Source organism: Boleophthalmus pectinirostris, unplaced genomic scaffold (genome assembly GCF_026225935.1).
Source record: "Boleophthalmus pectinirostris isolate CB_2022bp ecotype Guang Dong unplaced genomic scaffold, ASM2622593v1 HiC_scaffold_5, whole genome shotgun sequence".
Lineage (NCBI taxonomy): Eukaryota > Metazoa > Chordata > Actinopteri > Gobiiformes > Gobiidae > Boleophthalmus > Boleophthalmus pectinirostris.
This window is the reverse complement of record NW_026571404.1, coordinates 16,165,605-16,190,239: the sequence shown is the minus strand read 5'-3', so window position 1 is coordinate 16,190,239 and position 24,635 is coordinate 16,165,605. Positions and strand designations below refer to the sequence as shown.

Here is a 24,635-nt window from a genome sequence, read left to right as displayed (position 1 = left end):
TTTGTGGGCCAAATTTGGTCCCCGGGACTGAGTTTGACATGTCTGGTCTAGAAGGTTTCACAGAAAGGCATTAATCTCCATGCCGACAAGCAGGACCAAGTTACAAAGTGAGAATCTCGAAAAGGCATACTTGCTCACAGTAAGAATGCATGCTTTACATTTTTTCCAGTAACATCTGTAAATTAATTGCAAGATATGTTTAATGACATAGTGAAACTTTCTACACGGAGACAAGTTGACGGCAGAAAAGTTACATAAACCTTTGGAATGTTACTTAAAGCTACAACACCAGGTCTAAACCAGTTACTTGAACTCAATTACAGATTTAGTTTTCTGCTATTAACATCATTCAGATTCACTGAGATGCACCTGTACACTCTCACATTTCTTCTCCAGCACTTACTTCTCAGATTGGACGCTCCCTGGTTGTGGATCATTCTGGGAGGTAGGGTGCAGTGGTACGGTGGGGTGGTGCTGAAGAGGATGTCATTGGGCATGGCTTGGTCCAACATGGAGCTGTGTGAACTGGCATACGAGGAACACTTCCTGTTGCTGCACACGCTTTCGTCTGAGAGAGTCCGGTACAGTGAGCGTCTGGGGGACAGGCTGCCCATCGCTGACACCTGAGAGAGGACAGGGAGAAAACAAGACTGTCACAATAAAGAAGGATGTCCAGTGGCGATGCTTGAACTAAAAAAAAAGGCATTGCAGAGGTGTAAAGTTACAAAACAAGTGTTAAACCTGGGCTTAAACTTTTCTAGTCGAGGGTATACCAGCTGAGATATTACAGCATATTGTTTTGACTGTTACCATGGAAACAAACTGAGCACTCCACCAGGTTAAGGTCAGATCTGTGCAGAGGAGATGCTGCCCACAGGAAGAATATGTTGTTTTTTTTTGTAGCATCAATCTGTAATTGAATAAATGCAATATACATATGCTAAATGCCATGGACACAAGCAGGCGTCACCAGAAGCATTACAAACAAATCTAGGACAATATTGTGTCAAATTTATAAAAAAGAGACCATATTGAAGTGAAACACAGCAGAATAAAATCAGGAAAAGGGAAGGCCAAACTGGACTAGACAAACCAAAGCCAAAAACAAATTTAAATATGAATAAATGAATGATAAGACAAGGCTGAACCAGTACTAAATCAAATACCACCAAATGTACTGCTACCCTTTTGTAAGCCACTTGGCCAATACTTGCCTATAGTAGCACTGTTAACATTTGTTCTGTGTGTTACTTATAGCTTTAGCCTTTTGCCCCAGAGGCTTACTGGAGTGGGCAGCTGGGCGGGTAAGTCGTGAACATCAGCCTACAATGACAGGAATCAATTTCACTGTTAGCTCAGAGGAAAATGTGGCAGGATCAGACACAGCTGGAGTGTGTCTGCACGAGTGTAAACGAGGAGATGAGGAAGAGGAGGAGAGGAAGAGGAGGAGAGGAGGAAGAGGATGAGGTGTATGCAGGTGGTGACAGAGGGCACTGAACTGTGATCACTGAGCTTAATGTGAGAGACAAAGGAGCTCTGCCCCTGGTGATAAAGCTGCACTGTGTAATATTATTGGGCAGCTAACTGTATAAACACATCTATGATAAGGGTGCAGGCAAGGCTTTAGAAGAAAACAAAAGGAAGTTCCTGTATTTTTCTTTGAAGGTACATAGATATAAAAAAGTATAGTTTTGGTAGATTGGTATAGGAAGAATTGGCAGGGGATACAAAAGACTATTCACAACTGAAATACAAAACACAATTAATTTACATTCAGTGACTTTTTATATAAGGGACACTATAAAATTTTTCTGTTGGGGAGATGTTATAGCGACTAGGTCAGAAATTGGGATACACTAGACGGCTTGCCAGAACCCCCGAAGTTGTAGACCGCGCACCAGCCAATCAGTGAAGAGCTGTGAAGCCATGACTGGGTCCCTTTTTGTGGTACAGCACAACATTAAACAAAGCAGTCAAGAAGGGCAATAACGTCTTTCCCCTTGATAAAATTCACCAAACATTCTCTTTGTTCCAGCTTTAAATCCTCGATCTCGGGAATCGTTGCCAACACAGAATATATGGCTTCGTCTACATCCATTTCGACGGCTTTGTTTACTGTTGTGCTGTACCACAAAAAGGGACCCAGTCATGGTTTCACAGCTCTTCCCTGATTGGCTGGTGCATGGTCTACAACTTCTGGAGTTCTTGCAAACCGTCTAGTGTATTCTGATTCTTGACCTAGTCGCTGAAGAGAATGAAATTGAGCGGAGGCACTAGGTAGTGTCATCCTGGCTATCCCAATAAAACAATGCCTATACAAAATTCGTAGCTACGTGGAAATCTGTGTCACACATATGCCAACAAACATTGCTTGTAAAGTCAAACTAGGAGACAGTTGAGTTCCCGTGGCGAAGATTCCCAACGCAAAATGCCGAGAGGAAAAAGGAATGACTTGTGATGGGAAAATTAAGACATCTGGTACCAATACACAAGCCCCAAACACATGTACTATAAATAAACAAATATTTCCTGACTTTGCTGACGTTATTTGGCTGCTCTCAGTTACAGTAAAACAAAATTGCTGAATCATAACCTTGTGCCCTTTATGTGTGAGTTAATTACACAGTACCCAAATGCGAGCGATAACATGGTTTCTTAATGCTGGCAGGAGAAGAGCTACCGTTCAAACATGAAAAAAAACTCAAATACCAACCCAATCCGTCAGTGTCCTATTTTGCCAACATAAATATTAAGACTTCAAAAATGGCCGCAAATGATACGTGCTGCAGTTTGCCAGATGTGTAAAATGTGTGGCTCTGGCTTTCCAGCTGTAACCGCTGCTAGACCTGTATACCCACTAGCTCACACCCATCTCAATTTCAAAGCCTCTTCCACTCCACAAAATCCCACGGTGACAATTTAACACGCGTCTAGTATGCCTTTAAAGCGGTGATACAGTTGAATTCAAAGGAGCATAAACATGGCAGCCATCTTAGGAGCTTTCACTTAACAAAGTTGTCTGTTATTCCCACCCAGCTTTACGAGATTAGACCCCGTAAGGAGCGCTCATATAAAGCAGAAATAGCTCAGATTTAAATGCACTATAAAACGAGACACGGCAAATGAAAGATGGCGTTTTCTTGAAGCTCCATATATCTTTATTGCATCTTCAGAAAGTAGCGAGGATGTTTGATGAGATATGACACTGGATATAAAACATGCAGAAATGTGGCAATATTCTTTTGTGGAGGAAGTACAAGGGCAAGAATGTGCTCAAATACAAATTAAGATTATAAAATACGCTCCTTACAAGTGCATTATGTAACTTTTTTGGAGAGTCTGCCACCTGCTTGTCTCCATGGAGATGTTATTGTTTTGTATGCCATTTAACATATCTATACCTACAGAGAGAAACAAGTCAAGCCAAGTTACAGGTCAGAATAGTGGAGAGGTGAACTCGCTCTCAGTAAGAATTAATGTATTGCATTGTGGCTGTGAGGGGGGTTGCTGATCTGACCTGTAAATTGGTCTAATTTGGTCTCACTGAAGATAGAAAGGTCACCAGGAGTCACCAAACTTTTTCTCCGGGGGGCCACATTATCGCTCCTGACTGTGACGAGGGCCGGGGTCGGGTCGGCTTTATAACAGAACTGTTTGACCCTGAGGATGCAGATTATATTCTGTGAAAACAGCCACACTTTCTTAACATATCAGACAAACTGCACGGTCCTTACACTGAACAAAAAAAATAATCGGTCGTCCACTGTTCTTTGAAAACTCTGCACTCTTTTTGTACTTTAACACTTGCCGTCTTGCTGTCCTTAACTGCACTACAAAACTCTGCACGTGTGTTGACTGTAACTGTTTGCTCTTGAGCTTTTCAGGTGACGAAAATTCAGGTGATGAAAATATGTAAATACGTCATCTAATTATTTAAATATAAATACTTCATACAAATATCATTTTTTTATAAAAAAAAACAACAAAAAAAACCTGCAAAATACAAGATGCAGATGTGTTATTATTTGCCAAAAAGTAATAAAAAAAAAAATAGGCCATGACAACTTTTGAGGACTGTATCATAGGGCCAGTTCAAGTGGTGGGGGGGCTGGGGGGCCGGTCACAGCAGCGTTGAGGGCCGGAGTCAGCCCTCGGGCCTTAGTTTGATGACTCCTGGTTTAATGCCATACTATAAAACATTCCAGACAAAGCAATAACATCTCAATGGAAAAAAAAAATAAATTGACAGAGCCTCCACCAGAAAAGTTACATAATACACCGTACTGGTCTGGTTTATTCCTGGTTTGTTCCTGGTTTAGACACAATCTTCAAAAGGAACCATGACTGTAGCGATTTTCAGTTTCAATGCTTCTGAGAATTTGTGTATTTGGGTCACATTAAAATCATGTTATACCAAATAATACACATACACATAAAACAAAGCTCTTATCAGCAACAGCAGAAGCGGTATACCACATTGCATTGCCCTATTTTCCATGCCCCCACTGCCTGGACTAAATAAAGTCAACAATTGCCATATGGGAGACTTTTGAAATGCCACAGGGGAGGATGTGTTGGACAGCCACCTATTCAGAGGCCTTTTCCTTCCCAGCGGAGGTTCAAAAGAGGAATGTTGAGCGGGCAAGGGAGCTGTGAGCTGCTTTCCTCTGCGTCATACACACAATGGGACCCTGTCTGTGGCGGGACATCCCAGAGGACAACAAGATTGGCAAAGAAAAGCTGTGCACCTGCTCAACAATGCACCACATCCAGTGACCTTAGCGGAAGTGGCACAAGGATTAACCTGTATCTCTCCTTGATACGCGAGATGCAATCTGTTTAGTTTCACATATGCTTTCCAGGTTTTTTCTATCTTATTGATCAGGATTTGTGATCTAATAATTTTGCTTTCCTGACATATCATTTACTGATAAAAAATAAATATGCCCTTTCTGACAGGGTAGCTGGTGCTGTTTGGATGAGAAATTTATATATTTAAAGCTGCTTTATCCGATTTTCAAACCACAAAAGGAGGATCTAGTTTGGTGCTAGCTCTCACAAAACCGTTGGCACATGTATAATATTCGAAAGCATGAATTTTTGGGAAATGCACAGCTTTAGAACAGCTTCTTTCACACGGACAGACTGCCAATGCACTTCATTATTAGCTGTAGCACAAAGCGGTCTAACCCCAGACTTGTTTTTGTTCTTACATAATTTTGAGAATTACAATCAAAATAATGCAGCTCCGAACATTATAATATTTCTCCTCTACCTCTACTCATAATATACAAAAACATACCAGAGAAAATCACTGTTATTTGGGATCAGATGTGTCTATTTGGATTAAGTCTTTTCATGTATTTTATCACGACTCCTAGATTGCTTTTCCACCCATGATAATATTCCTGAATCAGAAAGGGGAGAATGAGATTACAACAAAAGCCACACACTATGCCACACACTGCCCCTTTTGTGGAAGTCATTCTCTGTGGGAAAGAAAACAGGATGAAACGAAGGGAAATCAGAGCACAGCACCCACACACCTGACTTCATTTAGACAGGAAGTGAGGCTGCTGCTCTTTGGTCAGAACGCCACTTTACAAATTGTACGTTCGATGCACAAAACTAATCAGGGGCACAGGCAATATCCGTGCCAGGAACAAGGCCTATCTAATATCTATTTGTGATTTTTCTGACAAGCATTGCAAATACGAACAGATTTTTGATTTACGGTAAGTTTTAATAATCAGATTCTGTTCAAAGTGCACATTTTAAGCATGTCCAGAAGCAGTAACATAAGAGGGAAGACTGAAATATGAACTGCTAAACTCATACAAGAATCCTATGCATGTTTGTAGAAGTCTAAACTACACAGACTGATAGTATTTTAGATAATAAGACAAGATAATTTATTATTTGCAAAGGATTAAATAATTGCAGCCTTCGCAGTCATTCAAATTGCAATTACACATCGATTGTGATTAAGCTTGCATCTTTAAACTGCATTTGTATTTGAAATAAAGCAGCATCCCAAAATAACAGTCTGTAGGGGTCTTTTCTCGGTAGATAATGGATACGGGGGATGAGGGAAGCAGAAGAAACTGAAGATGCAATTAAAAGAGTGTGCAGGACCCGGGGACATCAAACATCGATGCACTCCTGCCACTTCCTGGCTCTAATCCATGTCATCCCAACTGAGCAAACTCGGCCCGTTAGAAATTAAATTAAGCAAACAGTATGTGCCAGTCAATGAGAACTGAAAGGTCTTTGTGAAGACAGAGGGCAGAGCTCATACACAGTGCATTCACTCCGGGCTTATTCAGGAGCAGGTGATGTGATGAGGTGGCCAAACAACAACCCCCCCTTCTAGCCTAAATGAAATCTGGTGGTCAAAATTCTCTGAAAATTTTGAAGTTCGAAGAATCATATTTAATTCAATGCATGGGCACTCTTGCCATCGCAATTAACAATCCAAAACAAACATATATTTCAAATGGGCTCAACCTCACTTCACCTATGAAACAGGAAGATGCAACTCATGAATATTATAATATATTTTGTCATAAGCACAGCAAATAATCTGCCTCAGAGTACACACTAGTTTTGCATTTTTTGTTGGATGCTTTTCCTAACACATTTATACAGGCCAAACACAAACTGACAGCATTAATAAGAGTAAGAATGTATTCTAATGTTAGAGCTTTTCTACTATTACTATCTTTTCTCAGCTATGTTTTCTCCCATTTAAAATATGTGTTAGTAAATGCATAATCCTATAACCTTAACCATAATGTCAAAACAAGGCCTGAAACTTTACTGTAACCCTACAACCCAAAAATTGTCAGAACAGAGAGCTGCGGAAACCCCCTTTTAATCTTTTTACGAACCTGGAAGCCGTGGGAGTAGAGCTAACCATTATTACAAGTAATCTATCAAAATCAAACCACGTTGATGAGAATATTTTGTTAACCCTATAGCAACATAAACTGCAAGCAATAGGAAGCATTTGCGAGCTATAAGTCATTTCAATCAAGCACAAAATCTCTGCGTAGATGGCATGTACGTCCAATCTGCACATTCAGCTGACTATGCACAAACTATATTGGTTTGTCAATCACCACATTGTACACAGCAAAGGGACCGGCCTCACCTTTCGGCTCTCTCCTGGAGGGCTGTCGGGCATCATCATCTTCAGGTACTCCTCTTTGGACAGTCTCTGCAGCGTGCCCCCCTCCCGTTCTTCCTGTAGACGGCAGGCGGCTTCTTGAGCATACAGCTGCCTACAGATGAGACAGAGGGCACAGAAGGGCACAGTGCATCAGAAAGAGCTGCCCGTGCTGCACGCTGAGGGGGATGCTATGAGCAACCGCAGCGGGAGGGTCATGGGGCATCCAGCTATTCACACAACTGTGTCGGGATCGCGCCGGGGCTTCAGGTGCTCAGCTATTACTAGGCTAACGTCATCCGGCTCATTGCTAGTCATGAAGGGATGGAGTAATAGTAAAAGACAGTGGTGCATCTTACACTTCACTGGCTTGTTTTTGAATTCTATTAGTAAAGGTCCCATATTAAACAAAATTGTGAGCCATGTTATAATGTTGCTACCTCATCAAAATCATACTCAGAGCTGTGTTTTATTTCATTTCATTCACACATGTTTGAGTAATCCTGCGTTATTGGCTTGTCTATATCTCCAAAGCTCAAAATGCTCTGTTCCAGGGTTTTCTGTTTGAGAGAAGAACTCAGCCTAAATATGCAGGGACTGGAATGAAACAAACTGTGTGAATGAAACAAAACATAGCTCCAGATACATTTTTGATGAGGAAATAGCATTAAAACAGATTAAAAAAATAGCGTAATATGGGGCGTTTAACTACACTTGAGCATATAGGGTCATTGGTAATAAAAAAAAAAATCAACCCAGATACTAATCAATACTAAAAACAACATCAAATTTAGATAATTTGGACATGTATTCATACTGACAAGATCATAATGTATTTCATCAGGGTTTGACCTTTCCTGAATTGCTTTAGAATGGTCTGTATCAATAGCCGTGTCCCAATTCAAGGGCTGCAGCCTTCAAACGCCCTCGAATTGGGACACGGTTACACAATGGGTTTCAGAGTTATGAAAAATTTGCACCGTTGTCATAGCAATTAATAATTTAAAACAAAAGCTTGCACATATTAGATCTTCAAAATGTCACCTACAAACAGGAAACAGAAACCCACTGCTATTTGAAACAGTGCAAGACCATATTGCATTATTAAAGAAACTACCAGTATTTCTGTACAAAAATACATATTATTATGGCGTCAAAAACAATCTTGAAATTTAAATATTGGTTTAGCAATAGAAAACAGACAAAGGTTTTAGACAGGAATTACATGTAGACGAGACAAGTTTATCCTGTGGGTTAGACAAAGGTGTGTTCAAACAACAACAAGGAAAGTGCTGTTAGACAAGGTACAATCCTTACACTACCTACAAAAGGGTTAGCCATGAGGTACACAAATACAGTACATTTAAATATTTTGTGGGACTGTGCGTTGAAATACAGGGATAAAGGGACGGTAAACAGCCCAGCAGCTTGAGTGGTCATGTGGCTGTGAGACTTCTGCCTGAGAGCAGTTGGCAGCACGAGAGTGGACCACAGGGACTAGAGCTAGACAGCGAGACAATAAGAAGACAGCCAGGCCAAAGCTAGACCTAGAGCGAAGTTTTGCCTTGTTTTAAGCTACCACCACCATAGCAACCATTCCCAAAATAGTTCGTTAAGTGCTGCAAATGTCCGAGGTTTTATTGCCAGATGCTTTATGAGGGATTTTCCCAAAACTAGTGTTCAGAAACCTGTTATACTGAACAACCGAGATAAAATATAATATCATATTTTGCCTTAAAAATCAAGTTAAAGGTGCACTGCGTTACTCTTATGGTTTACATGAAGATGCTCTTTCTTTACCTCAAAATTTCCAAAGTATGGCATTAAACATATCTATTGTGCATCTGTTTCATTACATGCGTCTTATAAATAGGGTTGCCTTTCCACAAATCTGAACTGTAATTTGGCAGTCTGCTTGTTACCATGGAGAAAGGCACATTTAAAGCTATAATGAAGCAACAAATGCATGGAGACAAGTATGGTGCACACTAACCTTGATCAAATGTTATGCAGTGCACCTTTATGTGTAATAAATAACAATGCTAAAATATGAATGTGCCAAAAATAGCGCCGTAATTTTGAAGTGTAAAGGAGACAGTAGTGTTGTGGTTTTCTCTGTTGCTAAGTGAACGTGGGGGTTACAAAAGGCTACTGGGTGCAGTTTGTCACAGTTGGGTTCAGCAGAAGTCACCACAGAAATGTCACAGCCACTGGAGCACAGCTGGTTACCCTCTCCCCTCTCATCACCAGGACCAGCACTGCTTTAAACATGCCAGGATAGCACAGAGGAGGACGGGGCAGAGGATGGGGAAAGGCTGTGAAGGGGGTGGGGCTAGTGTGCGTGGGATTGGGTGTTCCGGGTCAAATTGGGGCCATGGGGTTTTGACTGACTGTGTACCTTGAACGCTCTGACAGCATTTGGAGAAGGAAAGCTAACAAGCTCTCCGCTCCTCTGCAACAAGCAAAGACAAAACAGCCCGAGGTTAGAAGTTACACATTACGTTATTAAAGTGCAAATGAGAAAAGTTTTTTAAAATAGAGGAAAGAGAACTTCATTACACTAGAACAATATCTGTGAGTTATATTAGCCCATTTATCATAAAGCAGTGTTATGTAAGGAGAAGAAACACATAAACAAACAATGGGGAGCATAACTGGATTAGTGAGGTTTTTCATAAGTAGACTCGAGATGACTTTACTGCATGCGATCAATCACACAGCGCTTTAGTGGCAAATTTCATGGCTTAAATTAAATTACCAGGGAGCTAAAGCAGGAGGGTAGATCGTACATTCATTCTCCCATTCACCCAAAAAGCCTGGAGGACCTATACATAAGCACATTCAAACAGGCATAGACGCACAACCTGCTAAGAGCGTATTTTCCAAACAGTGGCCCAGTGTTCCCCCTTACGCCATTTAATCTTCAGACACTTTCAGTCACTCGTCACATAAAGACTAGGCGCACTGTACGTTCCTGTCCTAAGTAAGTGCATTCATCTTTATTGATTATTGTTCTGAAGGTTATTCTGTGCTATTCTTTAGCTTAGCAGCCCATGATGTTTCTAGATAACCAAATCTGGCCTCTAAACAGTGGGTCATTTGTTCTCATTACATGTTATAGGAGACTAAGGAGATTAGTGGGACATATAGTACATAATGTTATATATTATTTATCCACTTGCTTTTTCTTTTTTTGTGTGTTTCTTTTTTTTAAACCAGATGTAGTAACATAAAATCCTTGACTTGATCCTTGATTTGCACATTGATATAACATAAACATACACTACAGTATTTAGGATCACTTTATAATAACTATACCTATTTAACCTTAATAAAGCATGAGCAAAGAATCATTGCATTGCATTATTAGTAAATCATTCTCTCATAGCTTACTGATCATTAACAAATGCTCAAATTTGTACTTAAATATGCATTTACAAATACACACACATGGTTAGTTCACGTAATAAAGTACAAAATAATTATAAGTAACTATTTACAGCACAGGCGAATTAAGTGCAAGTTAAGTGCTAATTAAGGTAGTAAGTAAGTAAAGTATTTACTAAGCCTGAATCATTATTAATTAAGTGTTTGTTCATTATTAATTAAGTCTTTTTTCATGCTTTATTAAGGCTAAATAAGGTGTAGTTATTATGAAGTGTTACCCAATATTTTTTCTAAATTCTGTCAGTGGGGATTGTAAACTATCAAAATTGTTTTATTGTACGTAAGATGCTAAAGCTATTTGCAACTACTACTCACTATATGACAATGAATTGCGCATACTGCAAAATGTATGACAGATAATCGCATCCTAAAGCCTAGGCTCAGTTGTGATTGTGCTGCCATTTTACACCATTTGGAGCACATGTTACATCTATTACCTTTGAGTTCAAGTCAAGCTTTGATCAGATAGCATGTAGCAAGCAGTTTCCAATTCAAACTACTCTGATTTTTTCCCATCTGGAATGTAGGGCACGGCAAATCCAATTTCAATGAAGCACAAAAACGTGGTATTTTATTCCACTGTACATTCCTAAGCTAAGTAACTACATACATTTGTCTTTATTTGTTCTGGAGACCGTTTGGCGGCTCATGTCTTTGCACTGGCAGCATGTTGGCTCCCTGTAGAGATGCTGATCTGGTAAAGGCTGAGGCCCCGGTCTGTGGGGAGTAGGCTTCACAGCAGCGATCAATAACCACAAGTGACATGTGCCAAGTGTATTATGTCCACGGCTTCATCGAGCTTATTTATTTGGTGGCTGTCGGCTTCAATCAGGGACAGTTTTCATGCACACAGGGCGAGCTGATTCGGAGGAGGGCTCTGTTCTGGAGTGGTTTGGGTCTGGTACAAAAAGCCAATGGAAACAGGTGTGTGATGCTAGCTGTGTTGACAATGACACTACTACAGTTGTGCCAACCAGCTTTGATACATTACAACACTGTACTGCTGTGCAATGTTTCAGCCATACGATAGGCAACATATGGCCAAGGTGTTCTGGAGCAGTGGTTCTCAAACTTTTCACACTAAGTACCAGATCTAGACCTCAGGTCTAAACTTGGGTAAACTCTAGGCATGTAATGATATTCAAATCTCTCTACAATATTTTCACGATATACATCCCACGGTACGATATTTAATGCAATATTTTGTAGACGCTAACAAAATTGTGAAAATGCGACGTTCTCCTTTTAAAATTGCCTTGACAAGAGTTTAGTTCTGTCTTAAACCACAGAATTAAGATTTAAATGTGCTTAAAACTTATGATTCTTCTTATTATTTGTATTACTTTTCATGTAGTCTGCACTGTAATGGAGCAAAGGATCATGGTATATGTAGTTCACTCAGTTTTTAAGCTATTGCAGCACCAAAACAATTAATTTAAACAAAGAGACTTGTAATTTGATGTACTGTGATGGACCACGGTATAATTGTGAGACTTTTGACGATACGATATCACAATATTTCAGTTACTGTTACATCCCTAGTAAACTCAAGTCTGAAATATGACCACAATTGCTATGCTGGTTGTGAACAAAGACTATTCCACAGGAAGAAAAAATGTGGATTAAATAAACACTCAATTAAGCAAATATTTGAACTGCAGAGGAATCCACAAAGGGGCATATACCAGAATCAGTTTTGGGGAAATATTTTTGTTAAAACTTGAAGTGGAAGTTTTAATTTTATTTTCTTGGCATGAGCATAAATAGCCGATTTGGGATGACTAACTCTTAAGCGTAGTTACAATTTAAAGTTCTAATCTCTCTTTATCATATATTGTATTATATCTAAGGTTTTTGCTTATTTTTAAATGTTTAAATGCAAGTTTTCATTGGCATAACTTTCCTTGGCTTCACCTTTTACACTGAAGACTTTACGTATACTCCTGTCCAAGACATTCCTGTGTCTTCTTGCTCTCACACTCACCCACACTGTGAAATGTTGGGAGGCCTCTCAATGTCCACCTCTTCCTCATTGGCACTATCCCCTTTAGGGACACTGGCGGTGGGCTGGGGGCGTGCCTGTCCACAGGGCTCTGAGCTGTCCCCCTGCAGCTCCGCCTCTGGCCTGTCGGAGGCGCTGCTGCTGGTTTGGGGGATGGTGTAGGCCTTGGAGGAGTCAGCGGACATACAGTACCGAGCACCGCGGGCCAATGGGCTTCCCGAGTGATGTGACCCACTGGCCAAAACAACAAAAGGAAAATAAAGCATAATGTAACTCAAAGATGAAGAAAAATGACAAATAAAAACACAAATAAAGACAAAATTATGGAGAATGCATGAACAGAATACATGAGTAAAAGATGGACTGGACTGTCAACAATCCTCAAAATGGTGGCCAGCAGAGAAAAAAGTCAAAGAATGAATGTAACAATGAAATGTGGCTTGAATGAGCTCAGAAGTTTAACAATGGGAACACTATGAAGTATTTGGATTGTTTACACAGTGTTTGATGATTATTTTTTACAAATCAGTCATACTAATATGGTCCTTCTTGTTGATATTCACAGTGTACTATTCTGGGGGAAAGTCATAGTCTCACACAATTTACTTGTAAATTATAAAAAATGTCTGATTTACCCAAATCAAGATTGCAGATCAGATATTTTATTTATTATTCATTTGAGTTAGAGGTCAGAGGGCAGGACTATGCTAGGGCTAGATGATCACATAAATGGAAGTAAATCAAGACTCCAATCACACTTGACTAAACCAGTTCATAGCCATATCTAGAATTGTCCTATGTAGGAGTTTCAGACTGATGAAAAATTAGGACTGTTCCAACAATTTAACAAAATATTATATCTTTTGAACACGAAAAAATCCCCAAAATGTTAAATAAGAGGAAGCAAATAAAAGGAAGTACTACTAATTCCAGGTATTAATGTTGACAAGTCTACCAAAACAAATGGACTCACAACAGTTGCTGAATTTTCTTCGTAATTGTGCCGTTGTGTTTAAAGCTGCATTTGTGGTCAGATGTAAATCAATATCTGAATCTAGGTTGCGTTCCAAAATGTAGATGAGATGATCAATTCCTGTTACCGGAAGCACTACAATACAATACAATACAATGTGTCGAAGGGAGGATGATTCAAATCCACATTATATTCTCGTATAAAGATTTTTGTTGAACCTTGTCTTTTTAATATCCAAAAATATCACCTGACACATGGGATTAATCCTTCTCTAAAGACGCACTGCTGTTTCTGTCTGCTCCGCTTGGCAGTGTGCGAGAGGGTTGTTTAAACTAAACAGTCATTAAATCAAAGGGCAACGGATACGTGAAGTGTGATTTAATGATAAGCCAATATGAAGAGGTTCTTAATGTTGGCTAAATAAGTGCATCTCTATTAGTCTCCCTGCAAGATCCAATTTTATGTGTAGCTATTATATTATGTGTCACTTTTAATAGCACCAATATTTTCAAGTGCAATTGTTTTTCATGTACACTTCACTTCCATGTATAATTGTGCACAATAGCTTTAGAAATTGGTGCCATTATTCAATCTCAAAAATTTCTTTTTCAGAAGTTGCCAGACTGAACTTCAAACAAATACTAAGATTCAACATTTGACGATCACAAGTTTGAATATTTCTTCATCTGAAAAGTGCTGGAAAATAGTGCTGAAAAGACTGACCTGCAACCATACAGTCAGATTATGGCTTTACTTTTTTGTTTTTTCCTGTCAGTTTTGGCTTTTAAGAACTTCAAACTCCACACTGTTTCAAATATCCTGGGACCTAGAGGCTAGCTTTAGCTACTGGCGTTAGCTCCAACTCCTCCATATTCATGACCATCTGGACCACACCCGCAAAGTGCACTCCCGCTGCTCCTGTGTTTGCTCAGATGCCACCCTGTTGTCAGAGACTATTATGTAAAAAGTGGCACACATCGAACAAGTCAAGGTGATGGCAGGGGCACCCTCTTCTCTCATTCCCCACTGACATACTCTTCTAGGACACTTTTCTTAACAAGCCAATGAGCTGAACAGATTGTAATAACATCTTCAATGGCACCAACAAACACTGTTTCAAAGTGGTAGACAGACAGTACGCGTGTGGCTCCGGGGCCCACCCTCCTGCCACCTCTCCTCTTCCCCCAGATGGGTGCCTGTCTGGAGGGGTGGGGCAGTCATGATGAAGCTTCCCTATGGTGCTCCAGTCTGGCTCCAGCCACAAACATCACAAAACACAGCTGGATGACTCAGGCAAAAGAGGTCAAGAGAGGGGTGAAAAGGGTAGCGAACAGCCAGCAGGAACTCTGATTTTGTGTGAGCTACTGTAAAAAGCCCATTTAAATCACTAGGTTTTCAGGCACTGTAGTGTACTGTCAACAGTGATTAAAGGTGCACTGTGCAACTTTTCTGGTGGAGGGTCTGTCAAATGCTTTTCTCGAAAGTTTCAGAGTATGACATTAAAGGGTTCTACCTTTACGAAGACCAAACCAGACCAAGTCACAAGTTGCAACCCTGCTGACAGTCAGAATGTCTGTTTTTCTAAGTATTTTTGAGCTATAAAACTACCTGTAATTTAATAAATATAAGGCAGAGCTGTTTAATGTCATACTGTGGAATATTCCAGACAGAGCAATAACATATCCATAGAAACAAGCAGGTAACAGACCACACCCAAAAAAATGCACAGTGCAACTTTAAAGGGTGACAACTTTTACACAAGGCAAATCAATCACTCAGCATATAAGGCTGACATGAATGGAGTAATATGCTAGAAAGAGAAGTCTGACAGCAAAAATAAATGAGGTTGAATGCTATATATGAAAATGAACATAGGGGCCTTTTGACAGTAGGTCTAAATATAGGCATGTAAGTTCGTTGTAGTTAATCACTTTCAGAATATTTTACTTATTTCTTCTTTATTGGATTTATAGATTTATAATTTCCTTTAAAGGTGCGCTGTGTAACTTTTCCGGTGGAGGGTTTGTCAAATGCTTTTCTCTGGGGAGATGTTATTGCTTGGCCTTGAAATCTGCAGAGTGTGGCTTTAAAAAGGGTGTCAAACTCAGATTCACAGAGGGCCAAAAATAAAAACTGGGACTAAGTCGTGGGCCAAACTAAATATTTATTGAAAAATTTCAACAACATCTGCATGTCTTCTCTTCTTTCGAGATATGTAATGTTAAAACTTTTCTCATTAAAATAAACGTTTAATAATAGTTTTGTTTAAACATTGAATCCAGAACAAACATAATATAAAATAATAACAAAATTTTAAATAAATAATGTCTCTACAGTCTATCTGTAACAGACGGGCCAGCTCTAAAATAAATATAACATAATTATATCACGGGCTAAATTTAGCCCCTGGGCCTGAGTTTGACATGTCTGCATTCTGTTTTCATGAAGACCAAACCAGACCATGTTACAGGTCAGATCTGTGGAGAGACAACCCTGCTCACAGTCAGAATGTCTATTTTCCTAGGTATTTTTGAGCTATACAACCACTTGTAATTTAATAAATGTAAGGTTTAATGTCATACTGTGGAACATTCCAGACAGAGCAATAATGTATCCATAGAAACAAGCAGTGACAGACCTCCAGCAAAAAGTTACTTAAGGTCTGTTGTCATTTGTTGTCTGTTGTCAAAATAATGTAAACAGTGATTTCTCATGTTTTGTCCACCTGCAAATTTGTTAAAGTAGTATTACCACCCCCAAAAAATTAACGACAACATCCAAAATAATATGCATATTAAGATGAATAAAATATTAAAATATCATCTTTATATAATGCTGTAGAGGGAAAAAGCATTGGTTAAAAAACACCATATACTATCTTCATGACTCTACCTTGAATGTGAGGAGATCTCGCTGAGGTCTCCGATGCTGCCCTCGGTCACATGACTTGACAGCACAGCCGAGGCATATCCTTGAGGCAGATAGATTTTCCCATGATCCTCTTCACTGCCCCCGTCTTCGGACATCCTCTGGAGCAAGACCCGGGCCCCAGGAGCCACACAGGGGTTGGTGTCGATGCCGCTGTCTGTAGAAGCCCCCTTGATGTAGGTCAGTCCCAGCATCTCGGGGTCCATCAGGTCCCCGGAGCCGAAGTGCTTGTCATCGCTGTTACTGGAGGCGTTGCTGGATAGAGTGTTACTGCTGGAGTGGCTGGAGTTTTTGTCACCAGTCTGAGAAGAAAAATGACAAATATAGTTAACAAAAGTAAGCTTTATTTGACTTAATTATGGGCTATATTTTTATGTAAAAGAACAGCCCATATTGAAATTCCATGGTTATTTGATCGTAAAGGGAAGAAAAATCCACCACATTATCAAAGTTAACAAAGAAATAATTTACAAGTAGACAAGTCAGTATATATATATTAAATCAAAGTAAAAGCAAATAAAAAATTAAATCAAGAACCAAATTTTAAACTCCCCGATGATTGTCCTGGAAGAATAATCTGCCATATTAGCAAAATTCATAAACAAATAAGTAACAATCAAGTGCTGCCTAATATTTATTGATTGGCTATTATGATCAGGAGTCCTACTGGTCATCTACTTCCCAGTTTTCAGTTTACTTTTTTTTTTTTGCTTTCTCCTGATCCACTTAAGCCCTTTTATAATGTGTGGATATAGCGATGAGACTGAACAGTATGAGCCTAGTCACATTGTGCACCAACATCATGCATGAAGTCCATTAATGGTAATGTTTAGTTTTCTCTTCTCAACCTGCTTGTCTTACTGATTTTCCTGGAAGGTTCACAGTACGGCATTATTTATCTATATTGCATTTATTCTTTTACCTGTGTGTTTTTATTGATTGGCTCTGCAACTTGGCCAGTCAAGATTAACATCATACTCTGGAACATTCTAGGCAAAGAAATAAAATCTCCAGGAGGCAGACTTTCCACCATTATTTATTAATTATTACTGAAACAGAATTTTTATTATGCTATTTCCATGTGCAGTATTTTCTGAGCAATAATTAAAATGCACGAGTACAACCTTTGAATCTTCTATTATAATTGACAATATCATGAGAGCGCATTTTCATTATTGGTTTGAGAATTGGAAGCAAAATATGAGCAGGCCTAAAATTCAAGCGAGTTTTGCAAATGCCAAACAGTGACAGCTGAGCCCTGAATCAGAGGATTTCCAAAGCGACAGATTTTTTGGACAAAGAGAAGATCTGTTTGGGAAAAATCCAGGGCTGGTATTGTCAGTGATTCAACGGCTTTAAGAACAACTTCTAGCAGCTTAATAAAAATAAATCAGCCTTAAACTATATTGTCTAAATAAAAGGTATTATTGATGCAATTGCAGCTTATAAATAATATGCTGGTATTAAATAAATGCCAGTCTGAGTTATTATAATAAATGAATGCTAAGAAGCAAGTGGAAAGTGAAAATCAACTATATGTACATGACAAATTAGCAGAGTTGCAATTCAAAACAAAATATTATATTGTATGGTGAAAACATCCACATAGAGTAGCTAATAATAAAAAATATGTAGACCTATTATCACTACAACTTGTAAAAATGAAAAAGTCATGTATATCTAAAGGTATTTCCAAAGTATTATATGACCTTCAACTGCAAATTATGGCCCAAACACAGGCCTGTAGCCAAAGAAGTAAATGGTAATGAAAAAGAGTGACTACAATCTCAAACAGACTTCTCACACCTGCTTTATGCATTAGACCCAAGATATTTGCTACATCTTTATCCACAGGGCTGGGTTAATGCAACAGAATAAGTCTTTAAATTAAGTTGTTAGCCGCGTTTGCCTGCAGCCTTGATGGGGACAGGGGGAGGTGAAATGAAAAAGTCAAGCACTTAATTTATTCAACCTTGGAGGAGGAAGTGTCCTAGGGAAAAGTGGGCGACATCCAGATTCGGTGATGAGACGAGACGCCCGTTAGCATGCTGATGAGAGCGGCGAAGAAGGCCCCAACTGAGCTAATGATTACAGAATATGCACTAAACAGGAGCAATCTGAACTCAAGCTAATAAGACATGAGAGTATGGAGAGTTGGAAAGATTGTAGAATAAATGAATGGTAGCATTTAGTTACTTGGAAGATTTGAAGGGAAATTAGATATAAGGGAGCAATACTGATACTGACACAATGTTGTGTGCCTTGTTCTAAGCTGGAAATGGCTCTGTAAAATCTAATTTCTGCTACAAAAGATTATCTATGAATAATATGAGCATTTTTAGTTGGCTAATTCTGGTGATGCACAGCGGTGCAGCAGCTTCTCGAGCCCCCGGTGATCCTAGTAGAAAAAGCTATCGTAGAACCTATGGTTCAATACAGGTACAGACATTTAGTGCTACTGTTGTTCCATTGCCCGCAAATGTGAGAACAAGACTGAGCAGTGCAAGGATGTACCTGTGGCAAGGCAAGCCGCAGTCGAAACAGTGTTTAAAACTTAAAAGTGAGAACAGACCTGCTGTGCCTCTACTTTTCCTAGCAAATGTTCACTCTTTGGACAATAAGATGGATTTGTTAAAAAGCAGCCAGCACTGTAAAGAAGGTCCACCAGTACTTTTTGAGGAGACTCAAGGCTGCTGGACTAGGCCCCCAAGACCCCATCTCTTTTTATAGATGTGGGGTGGAGAGTGTGCTGACCCCATCCATCACAGTGTGGTATGGCCACTGCTCAACCCAGGACAGGAAAGATCTACAGCGTGTAGTGAGAATGGCATAGAAGATCATCGTATGTGACTTCACACCCATCAGTGACATTTACGAGGAGTGTTGCAGGAGACGGGCCTCCAGGATCATGAGGGACCCCCCGCACCCGTCCCACCACCTGTTTATCCCTCTGCCCTCTGGGAGGAGACTGAGGAGCATTAAAGCCAGAACATCTCGGCTGAGGTCCAGTTTTTTGTGAGGCTGTCAGACTTTTGAACAGTGCACACTAACACACCCTGTTCAGGCTGCCACTCTACATTACTACACGTTTTACTTGTACTTGTCTATTGGAATTTATCTCTTTTAATCACTGGCCTGAGGAACACATTTCGTTCTGTCATGTGTTTCTATAGTACCTTAATCGGAGCATAACCACTTGGATAAGTGGTGGGTATATGTCTGTGTTTGAGCATAAAGCTGCATTAAACATTGTTCACTGACAATGGCAATAAAACTTGTTTTCTGATTCTGATTATTCTTTCACGGCACCCTCAAAATGGCCAATGCCGATTCTTTAGAATAAAGAGAAACCGATGGCCAAAAAGTCCCCAAACCCCCCCCATATTTCCCCATTTTTGGTAACATGCAGAGCGCCCAAAAATATCTTGCTATGCTGGAGATTTAAAGCTGTGTATCTCTCCTCAAAAGTGTCAAGAAGTCCATCAAACAGTCATTACACTCCTACGGTCACAACTGCCCTAAATGTCAGTATTTGAACATTTACCCTGGACAGTTTGTTGGGCGAGTCCTTCCCTTCTCTCTGCTTCAGTGGGTTTAAGATCTTGGTGGAGGGGATGTGCCATTTCGCTTCTGTGGAGAAACCATTATAAAGATGATCACAGATGTTTCGCATAGGTCAAATGTTATGTCTGGTAATGTTATTAAAGTTTATAGGCCTTACCTGCAGATCTGGTTCTCTCCAGTGTGGGCTCTCTCTCGCGGTGCATGTCTCCATCGCCCCTCTGGATGTCCCCCGCGTGCTCGTGAAGGATAGGGGACGGACATCTGCAGATTAAATGAAAAAAGACAAAATGGATTAGGTCATCTTTTTCCACTGTCAATTCAAATGGTATGAGGACACTTCCAATGGGTTCACCACAGTTGTACAGCAATTAGCTCAAGATCATTTAAGGTTGAATGTCTTGAGCTCATAATGGAATAAAAGGGTTGCCAGACAGGGCTGACAAAAGACCCCCTTTTTCATACACACAAGGCATGCCAGGCTCTTTCAATTGCGAGCCTTTTCTTCATTTTTAATTAGAGTCCCAGGGTTACACTGCCTGAACCAGGGCCAGAATCTGTTATGTTCGATTACAATTGCTGTGCTATTATTTCTAAATGTGTTGTAGATCCATGGGCTTTTTGTCAATTTGCCCATAAAGCTATAGAAAGGTTTATTGAGCAAAATGTCCAGTACATTTTACTTGCATTTTTAGATAACTATTTTGGCTATGTAATCCCTTATGCCATAAATATTTATCTGCCACTTGCTTGTCCCAATGGAGATGTTATTGCTCGCTTTGCCTGGAATGTTCCAAAGAATGGCATTAACCTTATCTATGCTGCATGTATTCAATAAAAGTGTTTTTATTGCTCAAAAACACCTTGAAAAACATGCCTTCTTATAGTGAGCAGGGTCACCCCTCCACAGATCTGACCCGCAAATTAGCCTAAAGAAATAACATCTAAAAAGAGACAAGAAAGTAACAAAGTGCACCTTCAATTAACAAACTCGTAAAGAAATAAATAGTTTCAAATATAACACATTGTGATAACTTTTAATCGAGAACTAGTAGACCCAATCATAAGTGAAATATTTGTCTGTACACAAATGAGGTCAAACAATATTTTGGAGTGAAATGAACTTGTCAGCTTTCCCAGTGCTTTGACAGGGTGCAGAGTTCATTGCACTTTGGAGGCCACTGACAGAAGCGTGCTGGAGCAGAGCTAAATCTCTTGTCATGGTCTGTAAGCACTCAGACAGGCAGCGCTCCTATGGGCTCCTTTCATGTACTGACAGATGGTGTGCAGTCAGCAAACTACAATGCCCTGCAAACCATTAGGACATTAAAAAGTGTGGGATATGCAAGCTCGCATGGTACTGATTAATAGCATATGGCTTCTTATATAAAGAAACAAATGAATGTGCAAAAATGTAGTAAGTGATAAAGGCTGTGTTGACAAAAAATACATGGCTCACTGTATATGCCAAACACACCACATGCACTCTTTGTACTTGAATCTACTGTCATTGGACAAAAGAAATGAATAATATAAATGATTATGTTACAGATTTGATATGGTTTATAGTTGATGAAAACACATTATATACTGTAGCTACAGCTGTGCAGTCACAACAGATGGCACAACCTTTTATGCTTATTAACTGAACTGAATAATGATTTGCTATATAATAAACATCTACCTATACCTATTAAACTTTACACACAAACTAAATATTTGATAAATGTTCGCTAGTTAACTTTAATGCCATACTGCAGATCATTCCAGTCAAAGTAATAGCATATCCATGAAGAAAAACAAATGACCTCCCCACTTTAAACCAGTACAACAGAGAGGCAGACAAAATATGCATGTAAATGACACAAAATTACACTTCTTGACTTGTTGCATCCCTAAACCAGTAGTAAACATAAACATAATCAAAACTGAGTTGCTTTTGTAACTCGCAACTTTGCTTTTCCCAGCATAGTCAAACTTTATTCTACACAAACAGGATGACTAAATTGGCAAGTAAATGTTAAAAATAACTAAAAACACCATTTGTATTTGCTGTCCTTAAGCCTAAACATAAATGGAAGATTGTTCAAATGGCAAATATAATGACAGACTTTTTTGCAGATTGGTCTAGCCTTTCTTTTGGGTGGTACAAAAAGGTGCGATGATGACTAATCATATGGCCATTTGGGGTGGAAAAGATTGCTGTCATTTTGTGAAATTACAAGTTCTTTGTAGCAGATTGAGGCTGATTGAAGCAGCTTTCATAACAGTAAAACCACAAATTTTCTTTAGGGGGGAAAAATAGTTGGTGTTATTTTAAAATGTACATTGACGTTGTGTGTTTGCCTCACCCGTCATATCCGGGCTGTTGGGACCACGAGCTGCTGCTGCCACATGGGCCTGGGTCACTGGAGGAGGATTGGTTACTGGGAGAGCTGCGATAGTGCTGGTCCCCTTTGTTACATGAGGACACCTGTGGGTTCTCCAAGTCCTGCATGGTCCTGCAAAGATGTAAACAGTAAAAAAGTATTTAAAGGTCCTATATTACACAAAATGGATTCCCGAGAGCTTTAAAGTCATTTTCAAAAACATACCTGGAATTGTGTTTTGTTTTATTCACACATGTTTGAGAATGCATTTATTATTAGTCTGTCTATAACCCCAAAGCTCAAAATGCTCTGTTCCACGTTGTGATGTCATGTAGCAGTAGTTGTCCAGCTACTTTTTACCTATATTTCGGTAGAGATTGGCAGTTCCAGGCCTGAAATCATCCAAATGATTCTAGTGATGTATAGATATGCACATCCTGTATTACCACATGACATCACAAAATGGAGACTGGAGTGTTTTCTGTTTGAGAGAATGAAAAAAACACAACTCCAGGTATGTTTGTGATGAGATATGAACCCTTTAATACAAGAGCCCATTAGAAAGGCGTACACATTTTTGAGCATTGACAAGTGAATAAATTTTTCATTAAACCACCTGTTTGCCGCTGAAATAACATGCGAACAGGTGATTATTTATATATTAAATGAAAATATGCAAATGTAAGAATTTGATGATTGTGGTGGGAATCTTTGGACATTTTTTTATCAAGGACAAATTAAAAGATTCTCAAATATTTCCAAAACCTTAACTATTTATTAAAAATGGTCCAGGGCAGGAAAAACAGTGACGAGTTTCAATCACATATAAAGTAATTGGATAAATAAAGTTCCGGACAAAATTACTGATACAAGACATAAAAGGAAAGAAAACTGAATTTTAATAATGACTTTTATTTGTTCGTTTTTATATAAATTTATGTGGTAAGTGAATTATGCATAATATTAGCAGTGTAATAATACCTTCAGACTGTACAAACCAAAAAGATAATTCCACAAGATAAAGTCACACAATATAAAACACGCCTCAAAAATAAATAACTGAAAGCAATATCGGACGACGAGTTCAAATGTCACAGTGAAAACACAGACCGAACCCACTCTCATATAAATATTTGTAAAGTATATTTATTTTCTTAATTTATCGGACCTCAAGTGTATTTATAAGTTTCCATTGGACCTGGGTTTGATTTAATATCGAGAGGCAGGAGGTTTCTTTGCTTTCTTTAGCTGGTCTGAGAAAGTCGCGTACGGCGTTGGAGAGTGAAAAATAAACAGAGAGAGTTGGAGTTATGTCTGCTGCTTAGAGGAGGCTGTAACTGGGATCTGGTCTAACGCATGTCTGATAGCTTTTACATGAGGCATTCACAAATCCAGAAGCCAGACTGGTTACTCTTTCATCTTATCAGTCCACTGTTTGTTTAGATAATGGGGATGAGATGTGACTGGGGGAAGGCGGTTGAAAAATGTGTACTGTATTTTAAGCGAGGGCTGTTTGTTTAATCTAGCAGATAGATTAGAAGGAAAGAAGATAGAAGGAAAACAAACTGATACATGTTAAAAAGAAAACAAAACATACCAACAAATGCTTCTACTATAACTGCTAACACTTCAACTTTCAATACAGTTTATTGAATACCATTGAAACATGCAAATACATGGTGAGAAAAGTGGTTATTTGAGTAAATCCTGTGAGAAAAATCTGTACTTTGTTTTAAGATCAGTGTGTTTGGATTGGTTACCTGACAAATGAAATATAAAATACCACTGAATATCGCTAAAACTACTACTACTACTAAGGTGAAAATGTTTAGTTAGGATTGTTTTTTTTCCAAGTTAGCTTCAGTAAGTGTCCTTAAAGAACCTTGTGGCCATGTAAATGTGACCAATTACGTTCAACATCTGGATCTGATCTGAAGCATTATGTCAGAGAGGGGAAGAGGCTGGCCATAGACAGTAATTCTGATTGACAGTATTGACCCAGTAAGGGTGTGGCAAGAACTTTTAAGCTTTCACTGGTGAAGAAGCAATTACTATCAAGTTTGAAATCAGATACAAAATTGTGTTTATAAAGCAATTTTGTATGTATATAGCACTGGCAAGTTTATATAACAAGTGAAAACACCATTGGTATACTGTTTCATAAAACCACTGGCTTATACTCACATT

General features: G+C 39.2%; 1 protein-coding gene across 1 annotated transcript in view; it reads right to left on the bottom strand.

Moving 5' to 3' along the window:
* Window positions 1-24,635, bottom strand: part of LOC110157006 (signal-induced proliferation-associated 1-like protein 2) — a 141,208-nt gene that overhangs the window by 9,537 nt on the left and 107,036 nt on the right. The window contains exons 12-18 of the mRNA XM_055162828.1: window positions 22,431-22,580; window positions 20,240-20,343; window positions 20,063-20,148; window positions 16,483-16,820; window positions 12,600-12,851; window positions 7,154-7,283; window positions 404-623 (exon numbers count right to left, since the gene is read on the bottom strand). Of these exons, the coding sequence (XP_055018803.1) occupies window positions 404-623; window positions 7,154-7,283; window positions 12,600-12,851; window positions 16,483-16,820; window positions 20,063-20,148; window positions 20,240-20,343; window positions 22,431-22,580 (1,280 nt within the window). The remainder of the gene's footprint in view (window positions 1-403; window positions 624-7,153; window positions 7,284-12,599; window positions 12,852-16,482; window positions 16,821-20,062; window positions 20,149-20,239; window positions 20,344-22,430; window positions 22,581-24,635) is intronic.